General features: G+C 43.9%; 1 protein-coding gene across 1 annotated transcript in view; it reads right to left on the reverse strand.

Annotated features, from left to right (window-relative positions):
- The window catches only part of TRPC5 (transient receptor potential cation channel subfamily C member 5), a gene marked incomplete at both ends in the record, with an annotated part of 136,603 nt that overhangs the window by 44,182 nt on the left and 77,211 nt on the right, over positions 1-15,210 (reverse strand). Inside the window, 3 exons of the mRNA XM_079727771.1 lie at positions 5,335-5,657; positions 10,115-10,254; positions 11,626-11,962. Of these exons, the coding sequence (XP_079583897.1) occupies positions 5,335-5,657; positions 10,115-10,254; positions 11,626-11,962 (800 nt within the window). The remainder of the gene's footprint in view (positions 1-5,334; positions 5,658-10,114; positions 10,255-11,625; positions 11,963-15,210) is intronic.

The following is a 15,210-nucleotide window of genomic DNA, read 5'->3' on the forward strand; positions in this document are numbered from 1 at the left end:
GCTTTACTTGTATTCATGATTATTGCAACTTCACACAACTAATTTTGCATACCTTTACAAAATCAGTCTCACACTTGCACCCCTGGATACAAGCACAGACTGAAACTTGTATGCCTGGATTGAAATCCTGACTCTGTCACTGTCATCTTTGTGACTGGGAGCAGTCTGCTTAACTGCTTTGTACCCTAATTTCTCAATCTGTAAAATGGGCAATAATAATAGTGCCTACCTCAGAGCATGATTGTGAGGATTAAATGAGTTAATTCATGTCAGGCTCATTTTTTAAATAGTGCCTGGACCTAGCACTCAGCAAATATGCTATTTTTATGACTTTTATTAACCTCCCACCTAAATCCAACCTTGTTGTTTCACGTTTCTTTATTGCCTTTATAGATGGTCACTCATTTGCATATCTAGTTGCAGCTATGTTAGTTGCAATCAGTGTGTGTACAATTTTTGTGTTTTTAACACATTATTGACCGGGGGATTTTTGCAGAAACTAACACCTGGGGCCGTAATATGTCTCCGGTCAAAAATGTGTTAAAAATCACACATTTCATAAATGTAATTTTAATAGCCACCCAATATTCCACCCAGCGAATACCAAGCCTAAATGACAGTTTTATCAATGCTTTGGATGAGAATAGGTGGCAAGCTTTTTAGATCTTCAGACGATACAAGACTGGGAGAGACAGCTAATAGAGTGGACGACAGAATCAAGATTCAGCAAGATTTCAACAGCTTGGAGCAAGGGGCTGGAACTAACAAGATGAAGTTTACTAGGGATCAATGTAGAGCTTTGTTCTCTGGCCAAGTGCCCACATACAGGATGAGGGAGGTAGGAGAAAGGCCAAGGGTTTTCTCTGACAGCAAGTTCAAAGTGGATCAGTAGAGTGACAGAGCTGGCTAGATACTTCAGCCATGTGAGGGGAGCAGAAGCAGAAGTGAATCTTCTAGAACTAAAGATAGGATTGCTACTAGAATTCATCCTTTCATTCAGTTGTTCAATGGACATGTTGAACCCCTTTATGTCTATGGTAGGAGCAAGGCCTCTAAAATGGGGGTCTCAGTCTGGTGGGTAAGAGACAACAAATGACTAAAATATGTTATCTACTACATCATTATTATTACTAGTACCTTTATTATTATAGGTTATCTATTATAATGGAGATGGACTTAGAATGCCATGGGAGACACAGAAGGAGACTGTATCTGAGAGTGGGGTTGGAGTGGGTAAGAAAAGGCTTAAAACAGCAGGTGAGGCTTTGGCAGATGCTTGAAGGATGCATGAGAGTTGTCCAGGCTGGCCAGGTAGGGATGGGCATTCCAGGCAGAGGGAGTGGCGTGTCATATGCAAAGGCCTGTAGGGCCGAGATGCTCTCCTGAAATTGGGAAGAGCAAGATGTTGACTATGGAGGAGAGGAGTGAGAGGAGTGAGAGGCGTGAGAGGCGGGGTCCAGATTCCCAGGCCCTGTGAACTATAGGAAAGAGGAGAATTTTCTGCTGGAGAATATACAGATACCAGGCAGGCATGAGACCAGGGGGCGACAAGATAAGACTAGTATTTAGAAACTTCTGTGTGGTGGGTGGGAAATTGTTTGCGGGGGAGACAAGACTGGAGGCAGGGAGACCACTTAAGACCACTTAAGACCCAGCAGTTTTGGGGAGAGATGGTTTAGGCCTGAACCCAGACAGTGGGGGGGGTGTGTGTGTGTACAGAGGATGGATTTAAGAGATATTTAGGAAGTAGAACTGACAGGGCTGAGTGTGAGACAGGATGTGTTGCTTGGGGGAGAGGGGGAGAGTCCCAGATGACTCCTAGAAGTCTGCCTGGTATCATTGAATGAGATGAGGAATTAAGAGGGAAGTGGGTTTGGGGTGGGGATATAGAGATAAGGAATTTAGTTGTGGATGTTGTGTTTGAGAGGCCTGAGGCACAGCCAGGTGTGTTCAGGAGGCATCTGGAGTTGAGGGTCAGGACCTCAGAAGGAGAAACAGGACCACCAAGTTAGCTTTTTGCCACTTCCGCCCTGTTTCTTCCCAAGCCCCGTGCCCGCAGAAGGATGCCTTCCCAATTGCTCTCAACAGTGGATGAAGGCCAGGTACTGCCAGTATTGAATACTGAACTCAAACCACCAACAGTACTGTCATGTGGTTGTCAGCAAGGATAACAAGGTCCCCCTGAATTCTGTGCCCAGGAAAATTTTTCTTTTTTAAGCTGAAGAATAGCAATGACATCTCTGGAGAATCAGAAGGAAAAGGGTGACAGCAAGCAGATGCCATAGTTTACGTCAGATCTGTTAACAAGCTCCCTTTTCCCCTTCTCTAAAAACAGAGTCTTTCTGACGCCCTAAGTAGCATGTATTTTAGCAGGTATTATAAATGCCTGAGTTGAGGCATTTAAAGGAAAACATAAATCTGAGTCAGACTTCCGTGGAGGAAGAAAGAAATCAACACCTAGAAGGGAAGTTAAGGTAACATTACTGCTGATTTGCCCCCAGCATGACAATGCTTCTTTATACCTGACACCCCAAGGTATAACTTCATGTACGACAGGTGCCCATTCTTGTCAATTGTCCCTGCTGGGCAAGTGATGAGAGCAAATGTCAGTTGGCAACAGGGGTGTTAATAATCACTACAGACTTACAAGGAGGCATTTCATAAACTTCCTCAGCAGAGTTCACGTGAGAGGGTAATTGGCAGGGACCTGGCCTCCCGGAAGGCACCTTGCATTCAGGTGTGCAATTCTGTCGAATGCTTTGATGGGAACAGATACAGTCTCCTGGTGCTCAAGCCACTACAGAATTGCTCTTTGTATTGAAAACAGGTTGACGTGAGTTCTGTCTCTAGACTAATGCAGGAGAGGAAGCAGTTCCTAGTCAAGAGGCACTAGCGAGGTGACCAGTTGCCTTTGTCCACTCCTGGTTGGCTTCACCAAAATAGCACTATCTCTTTGTCATCCCATTTTGGCCTCTTTTCCCCTTTCACGTAAGTCTGGTTTCCCCATCCAAGATTTTGCCCTGAGTTCTGGGAGGAGAGGGAGGCAGTGTGGCCTAGTGGAGGGGGTGGGTGCTATAAAATGGGCAACGGGGCGAGTCAACATTTTCCAAACTTTATTCACGGGAATAGCATCTTGGTGAATACATTTGGGTAAACCTCTCCCTTTACTGTAGATTCACAATGGAAAATCTCTGAGAAGCCCTGCAGTGGACAAACCTTCTTAAATTTGTCCCAGCATTTCCAAAACTCACTTGATCAGAGATCTTGTTTTCACATCTATTCATATCCCTGTGAACTTTGGTTATTCGTCATCCATTTTAGGAAATGCTGCTAGAGGCAAATAATAAGGGTAGGCTACATTGCATTGCTTTTTCCCCTCTCTATTGGTGCAACTTGGGGTCAGGCAGAAACCCTTCTTTTCCCCCTGGCATTTGTTATTTAACACATTTCAAGAATGTCTGAGTCCATTGATCTGCCCTAGTTTATAGAGTTAAGGGGGAAAATTGTATCTCAATTTAATGACTAAGAATCTCTTACAACCTTGGGGTAATTGCTGTGATTACCAGATGACTGGCACTCTCCAGAACAGGGGCTGGAGATGGACAAGGTGTAGGACACTGAGTCTGGGGTAAGCTCAGGGCTGCTCCTGGAACCCAACACGTTTCCTGACATGTGCTTATTTTCTTTCTCTTGTCTGCTTCCCCTAACAGTGATTTGTGAGGAAATAAAAGCCATTCTGGAAGCTTAAAGGTCCTAGAGAAGTAGGTGTTGGGTTTACAAAGAAAAGGCACAGGGGTTCCATAGGTCCAGAGGCAGTGGACTCATGGACAGAGAGTCATGAGCTGTCTCCTGTGTCCCAAGTGGGAAAATGAGACATTTCCAGTCACTGCTTGGTGCCTTTTGGCCCACCTTAAACCTTGATTTAACCCCAGAAGTTGAGCTGACTCTCATCTTACTTTTAGCCTGTCTCTTCTGCATCTAGGAATCAAAGATTCGTCATCCCCCTGCCCTTTTACTTATTTTTCTCTTCCCAAACCACATGTTTCCATGAGCCAGGGCTGTTCTAGCAAATCCCATTGCTCTGACACCACCTAAGCGGTCTTAACTCAATTCCAACCTGTGGGTATGGGGAGATATTTTCCCCCCATATCAACAATTCTCTGACACCAGTTGGGTGTCCTACAAGTCAACTCAATTCTGACACTCCTGGGAGATAACATCAGATTCCATGGATTAAGAGCTCAGTCCCACAAGACTGCTCCCCTTTCCCCCATTCCCAGATGCTAATTACAAGTCCAGGTTGTCTCCTGTGCTTCTGACCAGCTGGCTATAGATCAGAGCTTCCCACAGCCCTCTCCTTGGCTTTGAGTACCTCACAAAACTCAGAGAAACATTTAAATGACTAGATTACTGGTTTATTATAAAAGGATACAACTCAGGAACAGCCAGATAGAACATGCATATGGCAAGGTATGTGCGGGGTTGCAGAGCTTCCCTGCCCTCTCTGATCACCTGCTCTCCCCATATCTCCACATGCTCACCAACCTGGAAGCTCTCCGAACCCTGTCCTTTTGGGTTTTTATGGAGAGTTCATTACATAGTCACGGTTGATTAAATCATTGGCCATTGGTGATTGAACTCAATTTCCAGTCCCTCTCCCCTCCTTTGAAGGTGGAGGGGTGAGACTGAAAGTTCCAACCCTCTAATCACATGGGGGTAACCGGCCCACATCCTTAGGTGAGGTCCAAATGTCACTTTGTTAACACAGCCAAAGACACCTTTGTTGTTCTCATCACTTAGGAAATTCCAAGGCTTTTAGGAGCTCTGTGCCAGAAATGGGGACAAAGAGCAAATACATATTTCTTATTATTAATCACAATATCACAAGGTGCATTCAGATAATTTTGCAGTCTCCCTTTTTCTTTGTTCTTGATTCAGAACAGTTACATTAGCTTTGGCAATCACTTGAGAGGTATAGCCTTGCCATTTCATTTCCTTGGTTAGTGATGCTTTTTTGAGCGAGGAATTATTTACCCCTTCCCATGAATTCCTTTAAAAATATGGGATGTGACCAAAATAGTTCAGAACTAACCCTTTAGATGAGTTCCTGGGAGCCCCTGTGTGTTTGTGTCTTTCCTCCCTCACCTAACTCTACTTCCTGTCCTAGTCCCCTGTAGGGAGGGAAGAACCTTCCTCCACTTCAGACCCTTCGGGTTGATCCATAAGTGAGCTCTGCATGCACTGTCAAGGGGCAGTGATGAAGCTGTGGACGGAAAATAGGGCAAAGAAGGAGAAAGCAGACAAAAGGCAGAAGAGGAAAGGGGGGAGTCTTACGTGGAGAAGGCATTGTTCTGTTTCTCGCATCGGATCCCCTTGCAGTTGTTGGGCTCATCGATTGCTCTGGTCTCATAATAAAAGTAAAGCTGGTTCAATCCATTAGCAAAAGCCAGCAGTACCAGGCAGTAGATAAAGAGGAATTTGAGGATATCAAGCAACATGCGCCCCAAAGAGATCTGCAGAGGCCCTAAGTGGGAGTTGGCTGTGAAGAGGGATATGAGACGCAACGAACTTAAAATGTTGGATATCGCAAAGAGAGCTTCTGCAATCAGAGTCGGGTGCCACATTTCCCATTCTTCCCTTGGACGAGAACCATTATACTGGAAGAAACAACAAGTGCACAAGATGAGAGGTACAGCGAGCATTTAGAAAACTTTCCCCTTTCCTCCCTTCTGCACCCAAATAAAGCCACGAAAGTAAGCATCAAGCATTCATTTATACAACAGCTCCTCCCGTCATTGGCACTATTTGTCTTTTTTTCCCACCCAATCAATGCATGATGCTAATAACGCTCTCCCTCCCACTCTCATCGAAATATATACCCAGCACATAGATGTAGAAAAATGAATTTCAGAGCAGTTATCTGGAGTAACCACCTGTAGTTTATCAACAGACATTTTTGAAGTGTGAGTTGACCAGATTGTTGAGAAGTGTCCCTGGAACAGAGCCACAGGTATGCCCAAATTACTCTGCTTCCTACTGAGATTTCAAATCAACTTTCCTACCCAATCCCCCATTTTGTTCTGAGCACTGCAGACGACTTTTAGTTACTGAAGGACAAGCGTCAGGTTCAGTCTCCTCAGTGTGCAGTGCTCATCTTGACTTCCCTGCTGACTGCAGTTTGGGGCTGATAGAGCATCCTTAGAGGGCCATTACTCAGAGTTTTCTGCCAATACTCTTTTCTCCCATACTATTACAAATGGCACGTCAACCTTCCAGGTAGTAAATTTAGTACTGCCCGCACAGTGGTGTATGGATGTATTTTATTGTTCCTTTGACAGTCTTACAAGTTGCAGTGTCCCTCTAGCACAAATGAAGAACCAGGGGGTTGAAGAAGGGGAAGAGCCAGGGTTTCTGGGGTTGGCTGCCCAGTTTTCAGTCTTGCCTGAGCTTTCAGCTCCTGGAACATTAGAGGTCGCCTTGTGGAAAGGTGGCTTCGACGTGAGACCTGAGCTCCAATTTGGGCTCTGTCGCTTAAAACTGCCTCTCTCTCTCTCTCAATTTCACCAGAGAATGAGGAGAATATCTACTCCTACCCACTGCACATGTCTGCGATTATGTATCCATATGTGAACGTCTGTGTACTCCATAAGGGGAGGTGTTATGGAAATATAAGAAATTGCTTTTTACCTTCCCCAAGACAGAAGTAGATTTTGCCTGGATTTCAATCTGAAGCATATTGCCTTGAGCACTCATCTAAATATCACAATTTCTCAGGACTAAATGTAAACAACTTTCCTGAGAAAATGTTGCATCGAGGGCCAAATTATATTGTTAGCATTTCTAAAATGTGCTTTGCTTCCAACAACTGAGGAAACTGGTGTTGTTAAAATCATTGTGTGTATCCAATATTCTTCACTGTCAGAGGAGTTTGGAGAAAACTTGCTTCTGTTTCAAATAGACTTGGGGTGGCCAATTGGTCTTACACACACTTGGCCAAATCTTGTATCTCTCTGTTTTTCTTTCTAAAGAAAACATTTGCTGCATCGTTGTGAGGGGTGGACATTGTTATGCCTGTTTTACAAGTGAAGGAGCTGAAATCCAGAGAGGCAGAGTGAGTTGCTTAAGGTCACACAGCAAGTTGGTGGCAGAGCCAGGACCAAAACTCAGGTCTCTGCACACTCAGTCTAGCACTATTTCCGTTAAATATTACATATATGATAGTTGATATCACAGCACATATGTTAGATAGGCCTTTACAGGTTTGGTGGTCTATGTGAAAGATGCAGATTCTTTGCTGATAACAAAACAGACCTATATTTTAAAACTAGGTACTCTCAACTGGAACATGCATAGTTCATAATTTAGGGTTTTCTCTCTCCACAGGCACACCTGTAACCACAGGGAAGTCTTCTGCCCATTGGCTGGTGAGCTTGGATTTGCAGGACAGTCAAAAGTGTGAAAGGTGATTCTCGTGGAAAATCTATGCTTTCATGTATATTTTTGGGAAAAGATATTATAGAATATGATAGCAGGGAATAAACTTGGAGCTCGTTTAGCCTACGTAGAGGTCAGCAGACTTTTTCTGACAAGGGCCAGATAGTACATATTTTGGGCTTTGTGGACTATATGGTCCCTGTGGCAACTACTCAACTCTTTCCTTCTAGAACTAACAGGCAATACATAAACACACAGATGTGGTAGTGGCCCCAATTTGGCCTGCAGATCATAGTTTGCTGACCCCTGATCAAACGCAAATGGTTTTCAAATTGTGTTCCTTCAAGCCTGAGGGTTCAGTGGAAGCACCTGGTGGCTACTGTGGAAACCAAAGAGGAGGCCTGGAAGATTCATTCCTCGATTCAAATTCATTCCTTTGAGCTCCTTAATGTATTGAAGTTCTGCATAAGTTTTAATTTCAAGATGTGGTTCCATGGAAAACAATTCAAAGCTTGAAATCCACTGATGTAGTCCAGTTTTATTTTTCAGAGGCAGTGTCTGAGGCTCAGAGAGGTAGACGGATGGCCTGTGGTAATCCAGCTAATCTAGCTTATAAATATCAGAGCAGGGATTACATTTACGTTTCCTGACTCTTGAGTTAGTGATATTGGGAGGCAGGTGAATTTTCTTATGTTCTTTGTGATGGAATGCAGCTTGAAAATTGGCCTCTATGCTTTTCAAAGGGGGGTGAACTCAAAAGCAAAATAATGTGAAGTGGAGTATATATACTGTTGACTAGTTTTTCACTCTAATGAAGGATTTTCTTAAGGCCAGTTTATGCCATGGTGCTTCTGTACTGCCTCAGTACAATGGTGATTTGAAATTTTTCAAAGGGCCTGGGGACCAGCCCTGTGTCTTTACCTCATAGAGGTTGGCTCAGCCTACTTGGAGAAGGTCATTTCAGACTGGTGTGCCTCTGTGCAAGAGTGGACCAGACTGCCGATTGATAATTTCTCAATGCAAATCCAGTCTGCATGTGGAATGTCTTGCTTTGTAAATTCTCCTTTCTTGAGAAGGACTCTAACTTCTCGGCAAATGTCTTTTTTTGGGTTAAATGTCAGTTGAGGGGCATTTACTCAGCTTAGTAGAGCTGATTTATCCTTACAGTCTATGGTGGGGAAGTATCTGGTCCTTGGAAGGCTTGCCAGTGAAATTGGACAGGTTATGTGATTAACTAATGCTGGGCATCCGTTGACACATTTTCACATCCCCAAGGGTTAATCCTTTTGATCATTTATTCTAAACTTTCCTGTTTAAGCAGAACCCACCAATTTCTAGATTGATAATTTATTGTCCCTTCAGGATATAAATACCACTGCCAAAGGAAGAATTTTTTTTTTTTAGGCAAACAGTGTTACTTAGTCAGCAGAGTGCCAGAATGACATGGATTTCATCCAGGCACATTAACCAGAGATTCAAACATTTTCCTTACCAGCTTTTTCTTGTAACGAAGTTGTAAGTATGTGTTAAACGATCACCACAAGTGAAAGCATACTCTTAGGCTTTCAAAAATGTTTCAGGACTGCATTCAATATTCACGCTCCATGTAACTAACTCCAAAGGTCTTAAAATTTATGCAGTATGCATATTAGGGATATAAAAATAAACTAAGTTGGCGATTTGGGGGACAGCCATATTCCCATTCTAAAACTCCTTCATGTGGGATTTAGTGCCAAAAAGCATGACTGACTAGACAATCTTGGAGATGGGATTGTCAGCCTTTCTCACACTGGAGCAGTTCAATTCAGGGTATAGGGAGCACAGCCATTCCATTATCTAATGAGCACCAAACTCGAACTCAGAGCCTGTGACTACCCAGCATGAGGTGTTGGACATGAAGCTATTTTTCAGGATAATTCAGGCTGTACATTGTGCAGGGACAACATCAAGGTGGGGTGTGCGTGTGTGTGTGTGTGTGTGTGTGTGTGTGTTATCTAGATTCATAGAGAGATATAGATTGGGTGATACTCGAAAGGCGGGATTCATAACAGCTTGAATGATCATCCTGGTGGTGGAAGTGATGTGATTCTAGGGTTCTGCTCCCTATCCAATGAAGAACACTTGAGGGAAGTGTGAATATTTAGCTCTGAGAAGAGACAGCTCAGCAGGTTAGGGAGAGATGACTTCATATTGGGAGCACTTTATGGAGAAGGAACAGCCTCGTTCCGTTTGACCCTACAGGGAGGAAGGATTACTAATGGATGTGTCACAGGGAGAATAATATTAGAAAAATACAAAGTAGAACTTTTTAATGAAGTGACACGTATTGAGAGAGGCTTCTGGAAACTCAGTGAATTTCCTAGTCTCTGCCCTGTGCAAGCATCAGTGGGCCATCTTCTTGGTGAGGACATTGTAGAGAGGACGTAAACACTAATTGAGATGGATGACCGTCAGAGTTGAAGAAGCTAAGATTTCATTTGCAAATTGCTCCATTCTCCACTTTCTTTGGTTAGGTGGACACTGCTTACAAACCATTGAAAGAATGTCCGTTTTATGGTACTTTTCCACATGGACTGAACTGTCATCAGCACTTTCCTCCTAAACTTTTTATGCTCCCAAAGCTAAAGCTTAATGTAACCAAAATCATTGTTTAAGAAAAATGGCCAACATTCCAAGTTACCTTGACATAGGCCACGATCTTCAAGGAAATAGTTGCCAGGTAGAGTGAGTTCATTGCAAAATCCATCAGGTTCCACCAATCATGGATGTATTCAGTAAATCCACCATCCCACATTTCCTTAATCTCCCCCCAAATGAAACCTGAAGAATGGAGGCAAAAGGTTTATTTCTTCACAGCGTCAGACTAGACATCATATCATAGCAGGATTCCCCCAAATGAAGAAAGAGGAAATCAATGAATGAATTGGGGGGTCAGTGGAGCCCCTAGAGATAGTAATAACTTTCTTCTTTCTTTACTACCTCACTTCCCTGTCTTGAACTTGCCAAGGATAGGCTTTACCTAAAGATGCCTATATGTTATAATTTTCTGGATACTACTCACTTTTACATTGTTACCACAGTTACTGGAATGTTGTTGCAATTCAGGGCGTCTGATTCTACCCTCTTCCCATTTTAGAGTAGGGGTAATTTCATCAATGAATTATTTAGGTCAATATTATCCCATAGTCCTTAGTTTCCACTATGTGCTAGAGGGAAAACTTCTCAATGAGTTTTGAGGTGAGCAAAAGCTGGCCATGGTCCAAAGTACTGGATGTTGGGACTGAAGCTAGGCTATGGGGCCCAGAATAATTTAGAATCCTCTTTTCTCCTCTCTCCTCTCATTGCGTGTGGGTTTCATGGAATTCTGCCTCATGGCATAGATGTTTGTTTAGCCTTGGAATGTAGAAAGCAGTAAAAGGTGTGGCTGTGGTCTAAAGCAGTGAGTCTCAGACTTTAAAATACGTGTGAATCTACCGGGGATCATGCAGATTCTGATTCCACAGACCCAGGGTGAGACTTGAGATTCTGCATGTCTCACAGGTTCCCAGATGATGTTGACGTTGCTGGTTTGGGGACCACAGTTTGAGCAGCAAGGACTTGGAGGATGGCAATTCATTGGAGGGTCCAATGCAATGGAATTATGCCTGGAGGCTTCTGGTAATGCTGCTTGAACCATGACTTGTGTGAATTTCCCAAGGTTTCCCTCCTGGTTGTGAAATCAGTATCCAAATAGGATGTGGACCCTGAATAAGTACTGGGATTGTGTGGAGTAGTCACAAGAAAGCAGCAGATCCAAGTGCCACCCCTCCCCCCCAACCCCAGTTATGGGAAAGAAGGCATTGAATAGACTGATCAGCACTTGCCCTGCCTAGCTTACCTGAGCCTGTCCTGACTTAACACTTGGCTTTCCCTCTAAATCAGCTGACAGACAACTTCCTTGTCCTTGATGATGTTAGGTTAGCTGAAACAAGCCTTGGGTACACTGTCAATCTCATGGTGAACCCTGTGGTGCTGAGCGGCCAGGGCCTGGGGAAGAAGGAACCACATTTCTGACACTCCCAACAAAGGACTACCCCACTTCACAGAGGGAAGGTGCACTAGTTCAGGGCCAGTCCAACTGCCTATTCCAGTAGTTTCTTTAGACAGGACCAGCAGGCAGTCTGGCAATAGCTCCTGGTCTCTTTGACTCACCGAGAACCCAAGGCAATATCATCCATTCCACTACAGTCGGGGGAGGCCCCTGCACATGGAGGTCTGTCCTGATGATGTGCTGAGAAGCCAGGAGAAGCATGAAGAGGAAGGTCAGATATGACGCTGTGTGGCAGATAAACTTGATAAAGGGTTTCTTGATGAACAGCCCAAGGTTGCTCCTGGGTGAGATCAGATAAGCAATAGACAGCATGGGAAACAGGAACCCAATGGTCATGCACGTCAGAAGCTTGACTACCCAGTGTTTCCGCCGCCATCCAGGGAAGCCATCGTACCACAGAGTGGCAAGCAACTGTTGGCAGTTGGGCTGGGCCACAAACTGGGAAAAGAAGAGAACAAGTCAGGCATCTGGGATGTCCAGGTGGAAGTCTACATTCATAATAGCTCTCCTAGTTTACAGCCAGCTGCATGGCCAATCCCCAGAGGAGGCCTGATCTCCAGGCTCCCATGCATGGGTCTAACCTCAGAGACAGCTCTATATGTCAAGCTAGGAGACTAGATCTTCCTTAGGGTTGATTATTTGTTTCATACATTAAACAAAATCAATCACTCTGGTTTGTGCTTTGGCATGGCCCCCTATTCCCCCTCCCATTGTGTTAGAGAGATGCTTCCCCGAACCTGGCTCTGCATCAGAATCATCCAGGGAACATGAAAAAAAGTCCCAATTCCCAAGTCACACTACAGGCTGACTAAATGAGCCTCCCTGGGGAGTAGAGCCTGGGCAGCTGTTTTCCAAAGTTCTCCTGGGAATGCACATGCCTCTTAGCAGAGAATCATGGGGATGTTTCATTTCAGATGGATTCACTTTTACTCATTCCCCTAGCTTACATGAGGTCATCAACAAATGTGTACTTTGGGCAAACACAAACTGGCAGCAAATAAGCTCATGCCTGTGGCTGTGGTTTGGAATGGAAATGAGTTCCCTTTTTGATGTTTTCTTTTTTCCCTTTTGGTTCTGAGCACCTCTTGGTTGGCTAGCAAAGAATCAGGTTGCTACTTTGCCATTTATTTAACACGCTCTCTAGTCTAGACATGCAAAGGAGGCAAAGCTATTTGGGGGCCAATATTATAAGACAGTATCTAACTCAGCTGGGATTTTACTTAAAGGCAATCTACAAAGTGTCAGTGATTAATAGTTAAGAGGTCATCAGCATTGCAAGTCACCCTCCGGCTGTTACTTCCTGGTAAGCAGCTCAATAGGGAGTTCAACTGTCAGCAATGATTTTAAATATTGCCTCTATCTGATTACTCCAGCTTCCCATGGGAAAGGTTAAACAGCACTGCACCATACAGCTTACTAGTGCAAAGGAAGTAAAATTCTTCCATCATTTACCTAACACCCAAGGTAAACTAGCGCAATTTTACTGTCAGTATATCTGTGAAGGTCACTAGCTTCCCACCAAAACCATTCTTCTCTTCCTTGAGCACAGGCTGGACTACATCTCCCAGGCTCCCTTGCAGTGAGGTGTGGCCACATGACCAAGTTCTCAATAATGGACTGTGAGGAGAAATGATGACTGGCACCTCTAGGCCTGGACTATATATGTCCCCCATGTGTGCTCCTCCATGTTCCCTCCCCTTTCTTGCTGAGTGGGGTGTGGTAGCTCAGGGTGGCCTAGGGGCTTCTGTCAGCCCGTGTCCTTCTGTGACTATGTGGAGGAGAACTATCATGTTGACCAAGAATATCTGTCTTGGACAGTTACATGACTGAGATAATTCTATTGTGTTTGAGCCATTATCCATTTTAGGGACTAGCCTATCCTAAAGCAGTTTACTATTACTAGATAACAAACAAACAAAAAAAGCTCTAAAATCTTTATCATGTGATCTCATTTTCTCCAAAGATGTTCACGATCCCCCTTATGTCCTCACACCTCCTTTTCACACATTTACACACAAAAAGACAAAATCCCATACAGTCCCTTTCTACTCTTCTTGGCATTATAGCTTATGCCAAAGGCTGGGATGAAAAGGTCCTAGAAAAAAAAGAATAGAAAAGTAGAAGGTAAAGCAAAATATTTGGATGCAATGGGAGAAGCACTGGGAGCACCCAGTCTAGTGAGGGAGACACATATATAAAAAGACAGTTATGAAACAGTCTAGTGAGGGCATGGAAATGGATAGGAAGACAAGGCGTAATGGGAGCACAAAGGAAGGGCAAATTCAGACTGCTCTGCAAAGGCTTCCTGGAGCAGGTAAGACCTGAGTGGAGCATTAAAGGATGTGTAGAAGCTGGCTAGGTGTAGTGAAGGAGATGGGAAGAGAGTAAACAGCCAAAGTAGCGGGGATAACATGACTAAAGGCATGGAGGTGAAAAAGAGCGTGACTGGTATGGGGAGGTAGAGCCGTCTGGGGAGACTGCTGCTTGAACTGCAAGGCTGTGGATGGCAAGAGATGAGGCTGGAGAGGTAGGCAGGGGTTACAGAAGATCAAAATGATAGTCTTTGGCACAGCTGTGGCAGTCAGTTTTTGGAAAGTAACTTGTGAAGCATTTACCATATCCTGAATTTGCACTCCTTGCAGACTCTTGCACATATACTCCACTTTCAGAATAGTTTTGCAAATTGTACACAAACAAAGAGGGTGGAAGCTTTTTTTTTTTTTTTTTTTTTAAAATGTATTTTTTGCATTGCTTTATTTATTTATTTTTGGCTGCGTTGGTCTTCGTTGCTGCGCGGGCTTTCTCTAGTTGCGGCGAGTGGGAAGAACTCTTCGTTGCGGTGCGCAGGCTTCTCACCGAGGTGGCTTCTCTTGTTACGGAGCACGGGCTCTAGAGCGCAGGCTCAGTAGTTGTGAAGCACGGGCTTAGTTGCTCCTCGGCATGTGGGATCCTCCCAGACCAGGGCTCAAACCCGTGTCCCCTGCACTGACAGGCGGATTCCCAACCACTGCGCCACCAGGGAAGCCCGAGGGTGGAAGCTTTTTAATAAAGAAATTGCATTTATAAATGATCTGTATTAGAATATAAAAATCTCCAGTTATAGCCAATTACTACCCGTGTTGTACAACAGATACCTTCTATTTTAGTCGCTAATAAAGGGCTATACAACTCAAAAAAAATGATAGTCTTTGGCCATTATAAATAGTATGACTCATTTTAAGAGCAATGAGAAGCCATAAATGATAGGTGTGTGTGTGTGTGTGTGTGTGTGTGTGTAGAGCAGTATAGTAGAGTAGTTAAGACTATAGACACGATCTAGATTGCACTGGTTCTCTCTGTTCTTCAAAGTCTTCATCTAAAGAATGGAGTTAATAACAGCATCTACCATATAGGATTCATGTGAGGATTAAGATCAGTTACTATACATGAAGCACTTAGAACTATGTGTAGCGCATAGTAAGGGATCATTAAATCTTAGCTGCATATATCATTATGCATGTGCCAGAATCAGATTTAGACATTAGAAAGATCCTTATGGTTATTGAGTAGAAAATGGATTGGGGGCAGAGGGTGGGCAAAACTAGGGGCAGGAAGACCAGTTAGAAAGCTGTTGTCAATGTTGTACAAAATGATCGTGACTCAGACTAAGGTAATGGCAGTGGAAATGAAGAGATGTGCTCAGATTC

Source organism: Hyperoodon ampullatus (assembly GCF_949752795.1).
Source record: "Hyperoodon ampullatus genome assembly, chromosome: X".
In the NCBI taxonomy this organism is placed as follows: domain Eukaryota; kingdom Metazoa; phylum Chordata; class Mammalia; order Artiodactyla; family Ziphiidae; genus Hyperoodon; species Hyperoodon ampullatus.